The 19,828-nt window shown below is 48.0% G+C and overlaps 1 protein-coding gene across 1 annotated transcript; it reads left to right on the top strand.

Annotated features, from left to right (window-relative positions):
• The first annotated feature begins 2,578 nt into the window (after window positions 1-2,578).
• LOC119967895 (interferon-induced very large GTPase 1-like) lies at window positions 2,579-19,595 on the top strand. Its single transcript, XM_038800991.1, has 2 exons — window positions 2,579-2,686; window positions 14,540-19,595. The coding sequence occupies exon 2, from the start codon at window positions 14,567-14,569 to the stop codon at window positions 19,481-19,483; it is 4,917 nt and encodes a 1,638-aa protein (XP_038656919.1). The 5' UTR covers window positions 2,579-2,686; window positions 14,540-14,566; the 3' UTR covers window positions 19,484-19,595.
• Window positions 19,596-19,828: the final 233 nt, after the last annotated feature.

Below are 19,828 nucleotides of genomic sequence, written 5' to 3'. Positions count from 1 at the left end.
ATGACAATCCGTTTGGCGGTGACCTCGAGAGGGTCCACTGCCACGTACGTCCCTCCCACCTTTTCCCCGAGCGAGGTGAACTGCTCAGCCCTAAGGAAGACACAGCTTTCCCATACATCCGGAAGATGGCCACAATGGATATGGTGGAAGGACAGAGGGCGGGGCTGATGTCTTTAGTCCTAAAGGGACCCTACAGCCGTCCTCTGGGTGTCCCACTCCCACTCGGATGTCGGGGTGGGAGGACAGAGGGCAGGCCAGTGTAGAGAAGAGAAGAGGTTCTTTAGCCAGGAGGGGCTCAGCGGTTGAAGGGCAGGCGGGCAGGCAGGCTACAAAGGAGGCTGCACTTCACCCCCCCCCCCCCCCCACCCTCTCCTCTTGCAGTCCAGGTGGAGCCTGCCCAGTTTATTCCTTTCTCAATCTCACTCTGCTCGAGTCAGCAAATCAAAGTCGAAAATAATAACGCAAATAAAAGAAAAGAGCAAAGTTCAGGAGCCCAAAATGCAGGAGCAGGACACACTCCCTCTGGCAGCAGCAGCTGACTCCTGCACGGTTTCTGTTGGTTGGGGCAATTGGTTATCCCATGTCATATTTTAGGCCCAATCAACTGAGTGGAACAACAAAAATTAACTCAGGGACAAATTAAAATGGCGATCCTGGTAGGGGCACTGCACAAAAATAACATAGCACAACGGAAACTTACCAAAATCAACTCATAGTGTGAAAAGAAAGGTCAATAAAGCAATCAGAACCCTGCCGTGCCCACTTGGCATAGAAAGCCTCAAGAGTGCACATAGACACCACATGCTCGCTGTCCAGGGGCACTCCCTCAGTACTGACCCTCTGACAGTGCAGCACTCCCTCAGTACTGACCCTCTGACAGTGCAGCACTCCCTCAGTACTGACCCTCTGACAGTGCGGCACTCCCTCAGTACTGACCCTCTGACAGTGCGGCACTCCCTCAGTACTGACCCTCTGACAGTGCGGCACTCCCTCAGTACTGACCCTCTGACAGTGCAGCACTCCCTCAGTACTGACCCTCTGAAAGTGCAGCACTCCCTCAGTACTGACCCTCTGACAGTGCAGCACTCCCTCAGTACTGACCCTCTGACAGTGCAGCACTCCCTCAGTACTGACCCTCTGACAGCGCGGCACTCCCTCAGTACTGACCCTCTGCCAGCGCAGCACTCCATCAGTACTGACCCTCTGACAGTGCGGCACTCCCTCAGTACTGACCCTCTGACAGTGCGGCACTCCATCAGTACTGACCGTCTGACAGTGCAGCACTCCCTCAGTACTGACCCTCTGACAGTGCGGCACTCCCTCAGTACTGACCCTCTGACAGTGCGGCACTCCCTCAGTACTGACCCTCTGACAGTGCAGCATTCCCTCAGTACTGACCCTCTGACAGTGCGGCACTCCCTCAGTACTGACCCTCTGACAGTGCGGCACTCCATCAGTACTGACCCTCTGACAGTGCAGCACTCCCTCAGTACTGACCCTCTGACAGTGCAGCACTCCCTCAGTACCCACACAGACAGTGCAGCACTCCCTCAGTACTGACTCTCTGACAGTTCGGCACTCCCTCAGTACTGACCCTCTGACAGTGCAGGACTCCCTCAGTACTGACCCTCTGACAGTATGGCACTCCCTCAGTACTGACTCTCTGACAGTGCGGCACTCCCTCAGTACTGACTCTCTGACAGTGCGGCACTCCCTCAGTACTGACCCTCTGACAGTTCGGCACTCCCTCAGTACTGACCCTCTGACAGTTCGGCACTCCCTCAGTACTGATCCACCCTGCTAGGCGGTGGGTAGTACTGTCCTGAGTTGGTTGGTCTGCCCTGGGTGGGTTAGTCTGTGTTGGGGGGGGGGGGGGGGTGGTAGACCTGGCCCGGGTGCGTTAGTCTGTCCTGGGTGGGTTGGTCTGTGTTGGGTTGGGGGGGAGGGGGGGTAGAGCTGCCCTGGGTGGGTTGGTCTGTGTTGGGTTGGGGGGGAGGGGGGGTAGAGCTCCCCTGGGTGGGTTAGTCTGTGTTGGGTTGGGGGGGAGGGGGGGTAGAGCTGCCCTGGGTGGGTTAGTTTGTGTTGGGTTGGGGGGGTTAGGGGGAGGGAGGGGGTAGAGCTGCCCTGGGTGGGTTAGTCTGTGTTGGGTTGGGGGGGGGGGGGGGGGTAGAGCTGCCCTGGGTGGGTTAGTTTGTGTTGGGGGGGGGTGGGGGGTAATGCTGCCCCGGGTGGGTTAGTCTGTGTTGGGTTGGGGGGGGGGGGTAGAGCTGCCCTGGGTGGGTTAGTCTGTGTTGGGTTGGGGGGGGGGGCGGGTAGAGCTGCCCTGGGTGGGTTAGTCTGTGTTGGGTGGGGGTAGAGCTGCCCTGGGTGGTTTGGAGTCACTCACAGTCACTCAATACCTGTGTGCGTGTGATTGTTTTTCATATTTCACTGGGTGTGTGTGTCGTTATCTCGAAATGCCCCTCCCTCAGGGTGGGACATTGTTATTCTGTGTTGCTGAATGTGAAAATAATGCTTCAGAAACCTAAACTGCTCAGCAACAGTGATGTGATAGGGTTTGATTCCGCTGATTGGAGGTAAGTTCCGGAGGAGGCAGATTGATTTATGATCTTCTCCAGGATAAATCAAATCCTGCTGTTCAAAGTGAATTCAGTCTCTGGTCACATTTTCAGGAGCTTCACGTTGGATAAGGAACATTATTGGCTGTGGGCCTGGGGGTGGTTTCCTTTCTGAAGCACTTCACCTTCCCCATCACAGGACCATCCTGGGTGGGATGGTCTATGTTATGTGGAGGGGTGGTCTATGTTATGTGGAGGGGTGGTCTATGTTATGTGGAGGGGTGGTCTATGTTATGTGGAGGGATGGTCTATGTTATGTTGAGGGATGGTCTATGTTACGTGGAGGGATGGTCTATGTTATGTGGAGGGGTGGTCTATGTTATGTGGAGGGGTGGTCTATGTTATGTGGAGGGGTGGTCTATGTTATGTGGAGGGATGGTCTATGTTATATGGAGGGGTGGTCTATGTTATGTGGAGGGGTGGTCTATGTTATGTGAGGGGATGGTCTATGTTATGTGGAGGGGTGGTCTATGTTATGTGGAGGGGTGGTCTATGTTATGTGGAGGGGTGGTCTATGTTATGTGGAGGGGTGGTCTATGTTACGTGGAGGGATGGTCTATGTTACGTGGAGGGATGGTCTATGTTATGTGGAGGGATGGTCTATGTTATGTGGAGGGGTGGTCTATGTTATGTGGAGGGATGGTCTATGTTATGTGGAGGGGTGGTCTATGTTATGTGGAGGGGTGGTCTATGTTATGTGGAGGGGTGGTCTATGTTATGTGGAGGGGTGGTCTATGTTATGTGGAGGGGTGGTCTATGTTATGTGGAGGGATGGTCTATGTTATATGGAGGGGTGGTCTATGTTATGTGGAGGGGTGGTCTATGTTATGTGAGGGGATGGTCTATGTTATGTGGAGGGGTGGTCTATGTTATGTGGAGGGGTGGTCTATGTTATGTGGAGGGGTGGTCTATGTTATGTGGAGGGGTGGTCTATGTTACGTGGAGGGATGGTCTATGTTACGTGGAGGGATGGTCTATGTTATGTGGAGGGATGGTCTATGTTATGTGGAGGGGTGGTCTATGTTATGTGGAGGGATGGTCTATGTTATGTGGAGGGGTGGTCTATGTTATGTGGAGGGGTGGTCTATGTTATGTGGAGGGGTGGTCTATGTTATGTGAGGGGATGGTCTATGTTATGTGAGGGGATGGTCTATGTTATGTGGAGGGGTGGTCTATGTTATGTGGAGGGGTGGTCTATGTTATGTGGAGGGGTGGTCTATGTTATGTGGAGGGGTGGTCTATGTTATGTGGAGGGGTGGTCTATGTTATGTGGAGGGGTGGTCTATGTTATGTGGAGGGATGGTCTATGTTATGTGGAGGGGTGGTCTATGTTATGTGGAGGGGTGGTCTATGTTATGTCGAGGGGTGGTCTATGTTATGTGGAGGGGTGGTCTATGTTATGTGGAGGGGTGGTCTATGTTATGTGGAGGGATGGTCTATGTTATGTGGAGGGGTGGTCTATGTTATGTGGAGGGGTGGTCTATGTTATGTGAGGGGATGGTCTATGTTATGTGGAGGGGTGGTCTATGTTATGTGAGGGGATGGTCTGTTATGTGGAGGGGTGGTCTATGTAATGTGGAGGGGTGGTCTATGTTATGTGGAGGGGTGGGCATCCCTGGGTGGTTTGAAGTCAAACAGTCACACAATATCAATTTTCCAGAGTGTATTAATTGTCCAGTGTCGAGAGTCTTTGTGTTTTGTGCGGTGGTGGTTCAGCTTTGACTTGTCTGGGGAATGTTTGCGATGTTATCTGGAGGTAGCTCGCTTCTAAAGTGATCTAGCTCCACCTCGCCCACTCGGCCAGTTGGACCAAACAACGTCTGAATTATGTAGCAGTCGAGAGATTGGGTTAAAATGAACTTGGGCAAATGCTTCCGATGTGAACACAGCCCTGTGGCGGGAAACATTCAGCGAGGTGCTGGTCAGCAGGAATTGAGTCGCGCAGAATTTGAGAGGCCGAATGTGTTCAATAAACGAACCAAGACTGTGGAAAAAAATAGTATTTAAAATGTCCTGTAATGAATTAGTCTTAATTGGAATAATTATGGGGCTAAATCTGCAGGCGGCCGTGGAAGGTCAGTCCAAGGACTTTCCAAGGACTAACCAGACATCGCGAGACGTTGTGATCTGGGTTCTAGTCACAATGGGCGGAACCCAGTCTCACATGCCTAAAAGAGCTGAAATGCTCACTTAGCTCTGCTGCCGCCCGATCAAATGGGCACGCGGCATCTAGCGGCCTCGCCAAGGAGACCCCAGCCGAGCGCCATTTAGCAGTGGTCCACACTAATGAGGTCCCGGGGTTGGGGAGGAGGGGGTTTGCCAGGTGATCGGAGGCCCTGGGTGGTCGGCTTCCAGGCAGGGTGCCCCCCCCCCCGCACTGTTGGTGCCACCTGGACACCTGGACTAGCCTGGCCGTGCCATGGTGGTAGGAGCACAGGGTGCCAGGCTGATATTTAGCCCTTGCTGGAATCAGGGGGGAGGGTTGTGTGGTTCGAGGACTCCTCACCAGCTGAGTTGGGGGGGGGTTGGAGGGGTTATGTTCCAAGGTCGATCTAGCGAGGTGCCATTCAAAAATGGTGTCCTATTCCCAGGGCAGGATATGCGGCTAAGTGCGGCCAAAAAAAAAAACCCAGTGCTGTTCGATAGTGGGGTCATTCAAGTGCTGCTTGTGATGGCTCCATCTTCTACCACCCTATCAGCCAGTGAGTTCCACATTCCTACCAACCTCTGGTGGGTCATGTGAAGAGCTCCATTTTGTCCTGAGTTTTGTAAAAATACTCAAGCTGGAAGCAGTTTGTGGTGAATGTAACTCCGTAATTCACACTGTATTGTACATATATGAGACTATGCATTTGTAAGCGCAGTTGCGTTGCCCGACGACTAGGGGGAGTAGCGCTGGGAATGCTTAGGAGTTTGTACAGGGCTCCACCCTTGGCTCCGCCCACGACTCCTCCCCCTGGACTGCTGTATAAATACCAATGCTCAGAGCCAGTCGTTCAGTTCATCGAGAGTTCAACGCGGAACAGGCTGGCTCTGTTGTAGATTAAAACCACTGTTCATATCTTAAAGCACATGTCTAGTGAATTGATGGTTCCATCACAGCTTGAAGGAACTCTCTCTCTCTCTCTCTGCCAGGTGATTTAATGGGCTCCCAGCCAGCTGTGGAAGGCATTCCTATTTTAAAAAACTGCAAGCAGTAGCTGGACCTGTGAAGGGCACTACCGGTTTAAAAGGCTGCCATCAGGTTCTCCCACTTGGTCTATAACCAGCTCTGTCTGAATGGCTGGGAAAAGCACAGTCTCAGGACTCTCTTCCCAAAACAGACAGTGTCTCTGCACAGAGATCAGACCAGCAGGAAAGGCAGACTGGACCGAGAATCTGCTATAAACGCTCAGATAGAAAACTCCAGTACTGTCTCAGGGAATTGAGGCTCCATCTGGTGGTGGAAGGATAGAATTGCACTGACCTGAATCTCCTGTGTGACGCTCCATCTGGTGGTGGAAGGATAGAATTGCACTGACCTGAATCTCCTGTGGAAATCAATTCCCTTGAGGGTCGCATTCGGAGAAGGCCAACACTTACAGAGACCACAAACTCGGTAGCGAAGATTAATCTCAAATGTCTTCCACTACTTTCTGTTATTTTCACCCTTCCCCTACTCCTTTACCATGTCTCTGTCTTGCATATGTCTGGGTGGAGGGTGAGACAGGTTTTGGGAATCGTAGACCATCGTTCCATTATTTCCATTATCTGTTCATCTTTTACTCTTGTTATAAATAAACAGTTTAGAACATTACAGCTCAGTACAGGCCCTTCGGCCCTCGATGTTGCGCCGACCTGTGAAACCCCTCTAAAGCCCATCTACACTATTCCCTTATCGTCCATATGCCTATCCAATGACCATTTGAATGCGTTTAGTGTTGGCGAGTCCACTACTGTTGCAGGCAGGGCATTCCACACCCTTACTACTCTCTGAGTAAAGAACCTACCTCTGACATCTGTCCTGTATCGATCTCCCCTCAATTTAAAGCTATGTCCCCTCGTGCTGGACATCACCATCCGAGGAAAAAAGCTCTCACTGTCCACCCTATCTAATCCTCTGATCATCTTGTATGCCTCAGTTAAGTCACCTCTTAACCTTCTTCTCTCTAACAAAAACAGCCTCAAGTCCCTCAGCCTTCCCTCATAAGATCTTCCCTCCATACCAGGCAACATCCTTGTAAATCTCCTCTGTACCCTTTCCAATGCTTCCACATCCTTCCTATAATGCGGCGACCAGAATTGCACGCAATACTCCAAATGTGGCCGCACCAGAGTTTTGTACAGCTGCAACATGACCTCATGGCTCCGAAACTCAATCCCTCTACCAGTAAAACCTAACACACCGTACGCCTTAACAACCCTCTCACCCTGGGTGGCAACTTTCAGGGATCTATGTCCATGGACACCGAGGTCTCTCTGCTCATCCACACTACCAAGAATCTTACCATTAGCCCAGTGCTCTGTCTTCCTGTTATTCCTTCCAAAATGAATCACCTCACACTTTTCTGCATTGAACTCCATTTGCCACCTGTCAGCCCAGCTCTGCAGCTTATCTATGTCCCTCTGTAATTTGTAACATCCTTCCGCACTGTCCACAACTCCACTGACTTTAGTATCATCCGCAAATTTACTCGCCCATCCTTCTACACCGTCCTCCAGGTCATTTATAAAAATAACGAACAGCAGTGGCCCCAAAACAGATCCTTGTGGTACACCCCTAGTAACTGGACACCAGTCAGAGCATTTCCCATCAACCACCACTCTTTGTCTTCTATCAGCTGGCCAATTACTGATCCAAACTGCTAAATCACCCTCAATCCCCAGCCTCGGTATTTTCTGCAATAGCCTACCGTGGGGAACCTTATCAAACGCTTTACTGAAATCCATATACATCACATCAACTGCTTTACCCTCATCCACCTGTTTGGTCACCTTCTCGAAGAACTCAATAAGTTTTGTGAGGCACGACCTACCCCTCGCAAAACCATGTTGACTATCTCTAATCAAATTATTCCTTTCCACATGATTATACATCCTGTCTCTTATAAACCTTTCCAAGACTTTGCCCACAACAGAAGTAAGGCTCACTGGTCTATAGTTACCGGGGTTATCTCTACTCCCCTTCTTGAACAATGGGACAACATTTGCTATCCTCCAGTCTTCTGGCACTATTCCTGTAGACAAAGATGACTTAAAGATCAAAGCCAAAGGCTCAGCAATCTCCTCCCTAGCTTCCCAGAGAATCCTAGAATAAATCCCATCCGGTCCAGGGGACTTATCTATTTTCACACTTTCCAGAATCGCTAACACCTCCTCCTTATGAACCTCAAGCCCTTCTAGTCTAGTAGCCTGTATCTCAGTATTCTCCTTGACAACATTGTCTTTTTCCTGCGTGAATACTGACGATAAATATTCATTTAGCACCTCTCCTATCTCCTCGGACTCTACGCACAACTTCCCACTACTGTCCTTGACTGGCCCTACTCTTACCTTAGTCATTCTTTTATTCCTGACATATCTATAGAAAGATTTAGGGGTATCTTTGATCCTACCTGCCAAAGATTTCTCATGTCCCTTCCTGGCTCTTCTTAGCTCTCTCTTTAGGTCCTTCCTAGCTAACTTGTAACTCTCGAGCACCCTAACTGAGCCATCACGTCTCATCTTTACATAAGCCTCCTTCTTCCTCTTGACAAGTGTTTCAACTGCTTTAGTAAACCACGGTTCCCTCGTTCGACCACTTCCTCCCAGCCTGACAGGTACATACTTATCAAGGACACGCAGTCGCTGTTCCTTGAACGAGCTCCACATTTCCATTGTGCCCATCCCCTGCAGTTTCCCTCCCCATCCGATGCATCCTAAGTCTGGCCTCATCGCATCATAATTGCCTTTCCCCCAGATATAACTCTTGCCCTGCGGTATATACCTATGCCTTTCCATCACTAAAGTAAACGTAATCGAATTGTGGTCACTATCAAGAAAGTGCTCCCCTACCTCCAAATCTAACACCTGTCCCGGTTCATTACCCAGCACCAAATCCAATACGGCCTCGCCTCTCATTGGCCTATCTACATACTGCGTCAGGAAACCCTCCTGCACACATTGGACAAAAACGGATCCATCTAAAGTACTCGAACTATAGTGTTTCCAGTCAATATTTGGAAAGTTAAAGTCCCCCATAACAACTACCCTGTTACTTTCGCTCCTATCCAGAACCATCTTTGCAATCCTTTCCTCTACATCTCTGGAACTTTTCGGAGGCCTATAGAAAAGCCCGAACAGGGTGACCTCTCCTTTCCTTTTTCTAACCTCAGTCTATACTGAAAAAATGAAAAAAAATGAAAATCGCTTATTGTCACTAGTAGGCTTCAATGAAGTTACTGTGAAAAGCCCCTAGTCGCCACATTCCGGCGCCTGTCCGGGGAGGCTGGTACGGGAATTGAACCGTGCTGCTCAGTATACCTCAGTATTCGAGTCCTCATCAAATGTCCTCTCAGCCACCGTAATACTGTCCTTGACTAACAATGCCACCCCTCCCCCTCTCTTACCACCTTCCCTGAGCTTACTGAAATATCTAAACCCCGGAACCTGCAACAACCATTCCTGTCCCTGCTCTATCCATGTCTCCGAAATGGCCACAACATCGAAGTCCCAGGTACCAACCCATGCCACAAGCTCACCCACCTTATTCCGGATGCTCCTGACATTGAAGTAGACACAATTTAAACCACCTTCCTTCCTGCCGGTACACTCCTGCAACTTTGAAACCTTACTCATGACCTCACTACTCTCAACCTCCTGTATACGGGAGCTACAATTCAGGTTCCCAATCCCCTGCTGAACTAGTTTAAACCCTTTGTTAATGTTTTACTTCTAAATCTGGTGCTTGTAACTCATTGGAGCAGGCAAAGTTTAAAGATCTCAGAGAATATACAAATTATTGGTTAATTTACTTATGTTGGGACTCTGGGGTCTGTGGGGTTAGAACTGACCACACGCTCACCCAGTGTACTGTAACACCCGTCTAAACTGCCTGCTCCTTACCGTAAATCTATGCCGCCTGCTTGTTGACAGCTCCAATAAGGGGAAATGTTCCTTCCTATTTGTTCTATCTCATAATTTTGTAGCCCTCGATCGCCTCAGCTTTTTCTACTCTATGGAGACTAACCCCAGCCTATCCAGCTTCGCTTCACAGCTGAAATGCTCCAGCCCAGACAACATCCTGGTGAATCGTCTCTGAACCCTTTCTCATGCAATCACATCCTTTCTATAGTGTGGTGACCAGAACTGCACACAGTGCTCTAGCCGTGGCCTAACAGACGTTTTATACAGCTCCAGCATAACCTCCGACAATTATATTCTGCAAAATGCAAGTCGCCATGGTCCCCGAGAGACTGCTCTGCCCTTTTGAGAGAGAGAGCTGACAGGTGATGATTCAACCTGAGGATCGTGACACGTCAGGCAAGGGAAAAGTTGAGAAGGCGGGGCCTGCATGAGTAACCTCAGTCGGTATAGGAATTTAACCCACACTCCCTTCATAAACCAGCCGTCTAGTCAACTGAGCTAACCATCCTCCATACATTATATACCTCTGCTAATAAAGACAAGACTACCACATGCTTTCTTATTTACCTGTCATTCAGGAAACTTTTAAGGTACATACCAAGGTCCCTCTGGTAAGCTATCCCTCCACGTCATCTCAATATATCTGAAGTGTTTGACAAGGATAATGACAAGATCCTCCTGCAACACATTACTGTTTTCTAAATGGGCTCGATGGATCTCACCTTGCCCCATTCTTGCGTATCCAATCATACGCAGAGAATCACTAAGGTAGGCTTCTCTTGTGGTGCACATATCACTATCTCCACTGTCCTCAAAAGTTAAATCTTTCTCTCTTTCCATTTCTCATCTGGGCAACATCATCCAAGAATTAAGCGTCAGTTAACGCATGTTGTTGGTCGTTCTGGGTGAGTGTGCTTAACACTCACTTTGGCTCTGTTTCGTTACTTAGCTCTGGAGTCGCCAGGTGCCGTTAAGACACCGCCACAAGCTTCAAGGTGAAGTTCAAAGCAATAAAACCGTACACCAATTAGTAAGTCCAAACAACTAGAGTTTAATGTAATACAATTATAATAACTACCCATGCACACGCTAAAGGATTAAACTTACTCCTACTGCTAAACAACTAATACTTATCTCGAAGGAACTGCGATGTCAGGGAACAAGGCCTCTTGCTCTGCTCTGGTCTGCAGACTTCGGATTGTTATCAATTGAAAAGGGGGTCAGGAGTGCCTATTTCTGGTAGCGGTCATCGTCGTTAGGCACTTACTTGTTGGTGGCTGCTGCTCGACGGCTGGAGTAGAAGCCAGGAGACAGGAGAGTGAACCATGTGTGGGACCTTTCTTTTATAGGTCCCAGGGGGTCCGCGCCCCTTTGGGCGGACTCCCTTACCTGCTTGGAATCGATTGGGTCTCTTCCCAATCTATATGTTTGAACCCCCCAATCATAGGGCAGTTCCTCGGTCACTGGGGCGGTTCTTGGGACCTTTTGTCTTGGGCTTCTCTGGCGCCACAGGTTCTGGCCTTCCATAGAATGTATCGATCTGTGTTTAACTTGTGTCCATTGTATCTGGGGATCGCCCGGTATCGCCTCATTAGTATGTTAACATGTTTTCTTTCCACAGTGCCGTCTGGTTTCTGCAGTCATCCCAATACACAATCGCTTTGCAAGCTGCTGCTTTCCAACATGTCCATTTTCCCTGCATTCCTTGCAATCTTCCATTTTGTGTTGGGCAGTGGCCACCCCAGGTGGCTACACTAAGCGTCAGTTAACGCATGTACAATAAACACAGCCAGGTCAACCTCAATGCCACATCTGTCCAGCCATCCCCACTCTCTAAATTACCTCATTGCATCTTCTAATGAGAGTCCTGTTGTACCTATGGTTTGAGGTAGTTTGCAGTTACATACCCAAACCAGACCTCACAGTGGCTCAAATGCTAGACAGGAACCTCTATATTTTATTTCATTTGTAAAAACTGAGGAAAGGATACTTTGCTCCAGGAGTGATTACACCCACAAATAGGCATATGGTAAATTAAAACAACCTTTATCACTAACATTATGATAAAGACAAATAGGTTTCAACTACCAGTTAAACAATGCTTCTCAATACAATGACACAATAACCCCCTAACTACTATCTTTCTCCGCTCAAACACCCATCTCAGGTCACAATCCACTTTTAAGTACAGTTAGCACACTCAGGGATGTTTGCTGTTAACAGATATCTTGGTAAACCACTTTGAGAAAACTATATCCTCAAGGACCCAATTTTCAGATTTCCTGCCTATCTCGACTACTGTTTAAACAGCCAGCCTTTGAAATTGCTCGTCCTGTTCACAAAAAAATCTTTAACTCATTGTCTTGGGATCAGCTGCTTCTGGTCTGTCCCCCAGTCAGGTCTTTAACTGAACTGTTTGGAAAGAAACTGCTAGTCTGTCCACAGCCAGATCTAAAACGCAAACTGCACTGAGAGCACAGCTTCTCATCTGTTCCTATCTCAATCCAAACCTGAACTCAAAATCCAAAAACTTCTTCAACCCCTGGCTCCTCCCATTAACTACATCATCTGACTAAACTGAACATAATGGACCGGATTCTCTGCCGGCGGGATGCTCCGTTTTGCCGGCAGCCTGGGGGTTTTCCCGACGGCGTGGGACCGCCCCCTCCCGGGACCCGATTCTTCCACCCGGGTGGGGCTAGCAGCGGGGCCCCGTGAACCACGGCATCGCGGCCTTAGCGACCATCGCTAAGTCCGCGCGCCAAGCGTCACGCCGGCTGACACGCACTATGACGTCAGCCACGCATGCGCGGATTGGATGGCTTCAACCCGCGCATGCGCGGGGCCGTCATCTCCCTCGGCCGCCCCGCGGACTGATCCTGCGGGGCGGCGGAGGGAGAAAGAGTGCATCCGTTACGGACGCACTGCCCGCGATCGGTGCCCACCGATCGCGGGCCCATGCCCCCCTTGGCACGGCCGTGGTACTGCCGTGCCAATCGGGGCCCTGGATGCCCAGAACGGGCATGTTGCGGCCGTTTTTACAACGGCAGCAAGCAGGTGTGTTTGCTGCCGTAAAAACGGCCGTAAAGGCCTGGGAACTCAGCCCATCGGCCTGGGGAGAATCGCTGTTCGCCGTAAAAAACGGCGAGCAGCAATTAGTGTCGTGGGGCGGCCGTGGGGAGGGGGGGGGGGGGGGGGGGGGGGGGAATAGCGGGAGGGCGTGAAAAATATCGGGGACACCCTCCCGCTATTCTCCGACCCATCGTGGGCAGCGGAGAATCGCGCCCAATATATGTGAAATTCATACATTTATCACAATGGTGTCTCTTGGCTAAAATTTAAAGTAACTCTTTTCCAGCAATTTTTAGACAATTCCCCGTTATCACCCAATAAGCAAGGCAGCGCAGTGGTTTGCACATTTCTTCAGATTACATACAATTGGGCAGCATGGTGGCGCAGTGGTTAGCACTGCTGCCTCACGACGCTGAGGTCCCAGGTTCAATCCCGGCTCTGGGTCACTGCCCGTGTGAAGTTTGCACATTCTCCCCGTGTCTGCGTGGGTTTCACCCCCACAACCCAAAGATGTAGGTGGATTGGCCACGCTAAATTGCCCCTTAATTGGAAAAAATGAATTGGATACTCTAAATTTATTTTTAAAAAGATTACATACATTCTATACAATATGTCATTTTACATTTTTAAACAAGCAAACACCACATGAATATTCCATTATAGCCTTCTCCCATTTCACTGGCTTGATAATTATTGGCAATCACATTTGGTCCAACTTTTGGACTAATTCTGTCCAAGTAGTCCTGGTATTACCATACATAAAAGTGGTCACTCTGATAGTCTCCACAACAAAAACATCATCGACAATTCAGTTACATGCAGATGCCTGGCTTTACCAGCAAAGGTTTTCTTTTGATAGTTAGACAGTTTGTTGCAGCATTCATCATCAGTCAAGGAACAAAGAACAAAGAAAAGTACAGCACAGGAACAGGCCCTTCGGCCAACCAAGCCTGTGCCGACCATGCTGCCTGTCTAAACTAAAATCTTCTACACTTCCTGGGTCCGTATCCCTCTATTCCCATCCTATTCATGTATTTGTCAAGACACCCCTTAAATGTCACTATCGTCCCTGCTTCCACCACCTCCTCCGGCAGCGAGTTCCAGGCACCCACTACCCTCTGTGTAAAAAACCTGCCTCGTACATCTCCTCTAAACTTTGCCCCTCGCACCTTAGACCTATGCCCCCTAGTAATTGACCCCTCTACCCCGGGGAAAAGTCCACTGTCTACGCCCCTCATAATTTTGTAGACCTCTATGAGATCACCCCTCAACCTCCGTCGTTCCAGTGAGAACAAACCGAGTTTATTCAACCGCTCCTCATAGCTAATGCCCTCCATATCAGGCAACATCCTGGTAAATCTCTTCTGCACCCTCTCTAAAGCCTCCACATCCTCCTGATAGTGTGGCGACCAGAATTGAACACTATACTCCCAAGTGTGGCCTAACTAAGGTTCTATACAGCTGCAACATGACTTGCCAATTCTTATACTCAATGCCCCGGCCAATGAAGGCAAGCATGCCGTATGTCGTTTATTAAACACAGCAAATGAGTATCTGAATGAAGTATGAAGCAAGTTTGATTACTTTTTTTGTTTCACGGATTTCTCACAGTTCAACAGTGACTACGAATTTTATGTTCTTAAGACGGCTATTTATAACAGTCACAAGATTTGGGTATAGAGATTTAGGTGGTCTCCAGATTTGGAAAGGTGTATTAAACATTCTGCTCTTTCTTATCGTTTCAGAAAAGTGAAGAATCCGTTCACAGAGAAATGGCTTACTCCTCCGGGATAAATACCTTTGCTCTGTCTAAATTTAAACAGCTACTGGAAACTCTTGGTCTGCAGGAACACTATCCCAATAAACTGTCCCTGAATAAGGTACTGGAGATTAATATAGAGGAGCTGCAATATAAGGCACCAACTTGTCCCAAAGATATTCCCTGGCATTTCCTCAGGTTGCTGTTTGGGCTGAATCCCTCTGCCAGAGAAATCCAACAACCACCAGCCGATTCAACACAAGACACAGCAGCAGCAGATGATGATTTTTTTGGCCCTGCAGCTAAAACGTACAAAACAGAGTCTATCAACCCGTTGGACATCATTACTGCCCTGTTATTGTGTGCTGACACTTTCCTGCAGCAGGAAGTGATTCTCAAACTATCTCTGTGTCAGTTTGCGGTTCCAATAATATTACCCTGCCCTGAAGGGAAGCCAACCTTTCTTTTGGGGCCCATGCGCTCCATTGTGAGAAGATACCGACCTCATTCACTGAGCAAAACAATTGGATTCATCGAAAAATCTATGGCCGTGTCTGAACTTCCAACCTTTGCTTTCACTCGGCTTGGTCGCTGCTCGTTGTCAAAATCAAAAATGTTAAATTACATCTTCAGCAACTCACAACCCCATCTGAATTATTTTGTCCATTCAGATATGATATCTGGCGATGTAGATAGAAAGTTTTCAGATGGGATGATCGAACTGTGCTGGTATCTTCCTTCTGGCAGTCAAGATATCGATATCATTCCAGAGCCCTTGGCCATAATGAATCTCCGCGGAGATGCCCTGGACTTCCCTGAACACTTCAGCTTCCTGAGTAAAGTTGCCACGGCTGTGTTCGTTTTCTTTGATTGTTTAAATGAACAAACAGAAGGATTTCTGTTATCCAGTCCCAACCTTTCGCAGAAACTGTTTCTAATACCCACTCCCGGATGTGATCAAATAGAACAAACAATTCGTCATTTAAAACATTTACGCCAAGTGAAATTCATAGTAACAGATCAGGTTTTAGCAAAACGTCAAAAAAATGAAGCTGCTTTTTCACAAGATGTTCGATCGAAAATAGTAGAGAAAGTGAGAATGAGGTCAGGATTAAAAGGGACGGCTCAGTGTTTACAGAAGATGGTCTCAGTGGCCAAGAAGAGCAAGTTTCTGATCGATGAAGAAGAGACTGGGATTAGGAGAACTAGGGCGAGGTCAGCAAAATGTATCCGTTCGATTCTGAATGAAGAGGTTAAAGCATTCAGGGAGACACAGTTGTATTTCCAGGGCGATGTTTGGGAAAAGAATTCAGATATCGAGAAGAAACTGTGTCGTCCCAAGAGCCTTGGTGATTCAAATGTGGCGGATTATGTGGGCCAACTCAAGAAGGAGAGGCAAGAGCTTTGTCGGGGATTAGTACAGAGAGGAATGTCAGAGGTCATGAGGGAAATAATGCAAGAGCTCCAGACCGTGGGAGTCAACAAGAAACTCTTCCTAAACTATCTGAGGTATGACCTGGACTCCAGGTCACGCACAATGCTTCATGATCAGAGGGCCTTAAACCGAGAGCCTGAGAAGCAAGTCCAATGTCAAGAGATTGATGACCAACTCACTGAGCCCAATAAGAATGTTGGTAACAGTTCCCTGGGTTTGGAGCATTTCCTCCGGGAAATGGGACTGATCTATGAAGTGTTTCAGGCAGTGGGAACCATTCCCCCAGATATCAAACTGTTTCCTTCAATAGCAGCTGATCTGTTGCTGGAGGGTTTCCCATTGGAGCTGATGGATGGAGATGTTTCCAACATACCGGTGCAGTGGGTGAGCAGTGTGTTGGAGGAAGTTGACAGAAAGGTTGGGCCGAGGAGCAGTCTGTTTGTTATCTCGGTGTTGGGAGTACAGAGCACAGGTAAGTCTACTCTGCTCAACACCATGTTCGGCTCGCAGTTTGCAGTGGGAAGCGGAAGATGCACCCGTGGGGTCAACATGCAGCTCCTGAAAACTTCAGGAAAAATACAGGAACAGGGCTGTGATTTTATACTGATCTTGGACACCGAGGGTTTGGAGGCCCAGGAAATGTCCGATATTGGCGTGGAATATGAGCACGACAATGAACTGGCAACACTGGTGTGTGGATTAAGTGATTTAACATTAATTAATATGTCAACAGAGACTGCTTCGGAGATGAAAGAGGTATTACAAATCGTGGTCCATGCATTTATTCGAATGAAAACTGTCGGGAAAAGACCCAATTGTCAATTTCTCCACCAGAAAATTGGAGATGTGTCTGCATATCAGAAAAATGTCGGAAGTCACAAATCAATCGAACGGGAACTGGACCAGATGACCAACATCGCAGCGATAGCTGAGAAACAAGACGGCAAAGTTTCAAAGTTCTCCGATGTTTTAGATTATGATTCTAAGAAAAACAACTGGTACATCCCAGGGCTGTGGTGTGGAACCCCTCCCATGGCACCAGTGAACGTGGGATACAGTCAGAAGGTGGGAGAACTCAAAGAGAATATATTACAGCATTTCCTCAACAGGAGACCCTCCACCATCACCGAGTTCATCAGCTGGATGAAAAGCACGTGGGATGCAGTGAAACACGAGAATTTCATTTTCAGTTTCAGGAACAGTCGAGTTGCGAACGCCTACAACCAACTCTCAGTGAAATACTCGGATTTGGAATGGAAGATGAAGAGTGAGGTGTATTCCTGGCTTCAGAAAGCCCACACGAGAATTAGAAACTGTAATGGAGACCTACAGGAACTAGAAGACACTCTGAAGAGTGAAGTTTTGAAAGTCATAACGGAGAAGAAAAACCAAAAGCTGAAAGAAATTGAAGAATATTTCAAGACAGACGCTGCCCAGGCACATCTGGTGGAGAGGTTTAAAGCTGAGATGTCAGCAAGTTTCGAGTCAGAGTGCTTGGAGCTTGAGACAAGCACAAAGAGAAAATGCAGGGAAGCAGTGATCAAACAAAAAGATCAGACTAAATTAAACAACATTTTAAGTACCTACACGGATAAAATACAAGAACGAGTGGATCAACTTTTACACAAATTAAAAATGCAATCAGCAGAACAAAGTGAGAGCGAGTTGAATAAAGCGTTTGAAAAGATGTGGATAGAAACAATGCAGTCAGTAGAATATCAGCCCCAGGTAATCGAGATTGAGAGAGACATGGAAACGAGCTTGCGGGAAAATATGAGGAGACATGGAAGAGTACTCACCGAAAAGCTGGCATCTGGGACAAGTCTCCGGGATTTGAGCAAATTGCCATTAAAGATTTCTCAGCATCACATTGAGGCGAGCAAAAGATCCCTCATGAAAAGAATTCTAGGAAAGGCAAATGCTATTAAAAGTAAGATACGTAACTACTGTTACTATAAAGTAAACTCAGAAAAAAAGAATATGGAAGAATTGGTGGAATCTGACTGTTTGGTTGAAGCTACGAGAATCGCTGAAGGATTGATTTCACAATGCAAACTATATGTAGAAGAAACCGTAAAGAACGCCAAAGATTATCATTCGCTGCTCTGTCAAGAACTCCTCAGAGAAATTGATGCAAAACTACAGAAAGCCGATGGGGATTCATTCCAGGTCAATGAACTGTTCAGCACTGATGTGAAAATCCAGATCTGTGGCTATGCAGTTCAGAGATTTCAGGAGAAGCACGATCGATTCTGTGATGAACACGACACAGTGAAGAGGCTAACAAGTCAGAAGAATTACTATTTTACAATATTTAAATGTATATACTCTGAAAAGGACCAGCGTGAGACCTGTGCTAAACTGTTCTGTGACTCCTACCTGAAACCCGCTTTGCTGGAACATCTTAACCAGGTTTTGGGGGATGCGATCGTGTGTCACATCAGAGATGGGCCAAACGCAGAATTCGAATCGCGCAGAAACCTCCAAGTGGGAATTATGCTGGATCTGAGAAAGCAAAACAGCTTTGAGGCATATTGTCAATACATTGAAAATACCCAGAATTCCGAGCAAGAGTGGGTGAGAAAGCAGGTGCTGAACCATTGCAAACGATTGGAGAACCGGAAATCCACGATTTACCTCATCGCTGCTAAAATTCTCAAGGAGAAAGTACAACTCATGCAGACAATGATCGAAGACATCAAGAAAAGTTCACCTGGTGAAATTGAATTGTTTTTGAAGGATTTCAAGCACAGACTCGGAGAACACATTGTGTTGCCTCAGGGAAGGGACCATGTTTTCAAAAATGCTCCCAGCTTTGTGATGAAATTGACAGATTATGTCCAAGGCTTGGATGAAAGCCTCCTTCAGAGCATTAAGGGATGGGATATTGAAGAGAAAGTTTCAAACCTTTCCACTGATCCTTCCAGTGAACTGTACAAGATGCTGTGCGGTTGTGGGGAACATTGTCCATTTTGCAGAGTACCCTGTGATATCACCAGTAAAAGCCATGAGAAGCACTCAGCTACATATCACTGGCCCCAGGGGATAGGAGGCTGTAATTGGAGATGGAGTAAGGAGCTAGCTACTGGAAGCTGCCAAGCTACAGCATCCGATTTGTATTGTTATCGGACAGAAGGTGAATCTTACTGGCAAAGATTTACACGAACCATAATGGGGATGTTTGGCAAGGCCTATATAGAAACACAGTGCAAACGCTCTGATTCCTGGAACATCCCTTTTGACCTAACGGCTGAGATACCACCTTACTGGAAACGGGTGTTGTTCACCTACAACAAGCAATTCGCAGAGAAATACAATGTGCTTCCTGCGACAGACATTTCCGATTGGAACATTCCGTGGGAGAAGATCACCGCAGAGCTCGAAGCGGAATATGATGTGAAGATTGATGAAACCTCAATTCGTCCAACTCAGCGCGATCAAGAGCAACAACGTCTGACTTGTCCGTTGCCTGTCAGGACCCTGAGGAAATGTTGATGCAGCGCCAGATTCTGCAATTACTCTGGGTTGAATTGTGCTGTCCTGGGCCCTTTTGAAAAAGTCTCCAACATTGAAATTGTGTTGGTGAAAATAATGAGCCCCAACATAGTCAGCCCCCATCCCTTCCCCCCCCCCCCCCCCCCCAGTCACAATGGGAGCCTCATTGACCACCCTTAGAACCACATGCCTAATTTCATCCCACCCCCCAATCTGCCCACCATTAAACCTGACCCCTCCTCACTTCCCGCTCTGGTATTAGGTAAGAGACAATTCCCCAGGAAAAGGATACAATACCCCACAGTCAAGACCTCACTCCCACTCCATACCTCGCTGTTCCCATAC

Source organism: Scyliorhinus canicula, chromosome 6 (genome assembly GCF_902713615.1).
Source record: "Scyliorhinus canicula chromosome 6, sScyCan1.1, whole genome shotgun sequence".
In the NCBI taxonomy this organism is placed as follows: Eukaryota; Metazoa; Chordata; class Chondrichthyes; order Carcharhiniformes; family Scyliorhinidae; genus Scyliorhinus; species Scyliorhinus canicula.
This window is presented reverse-complemented; position numbering and strand designations above follow the sequence as displayed.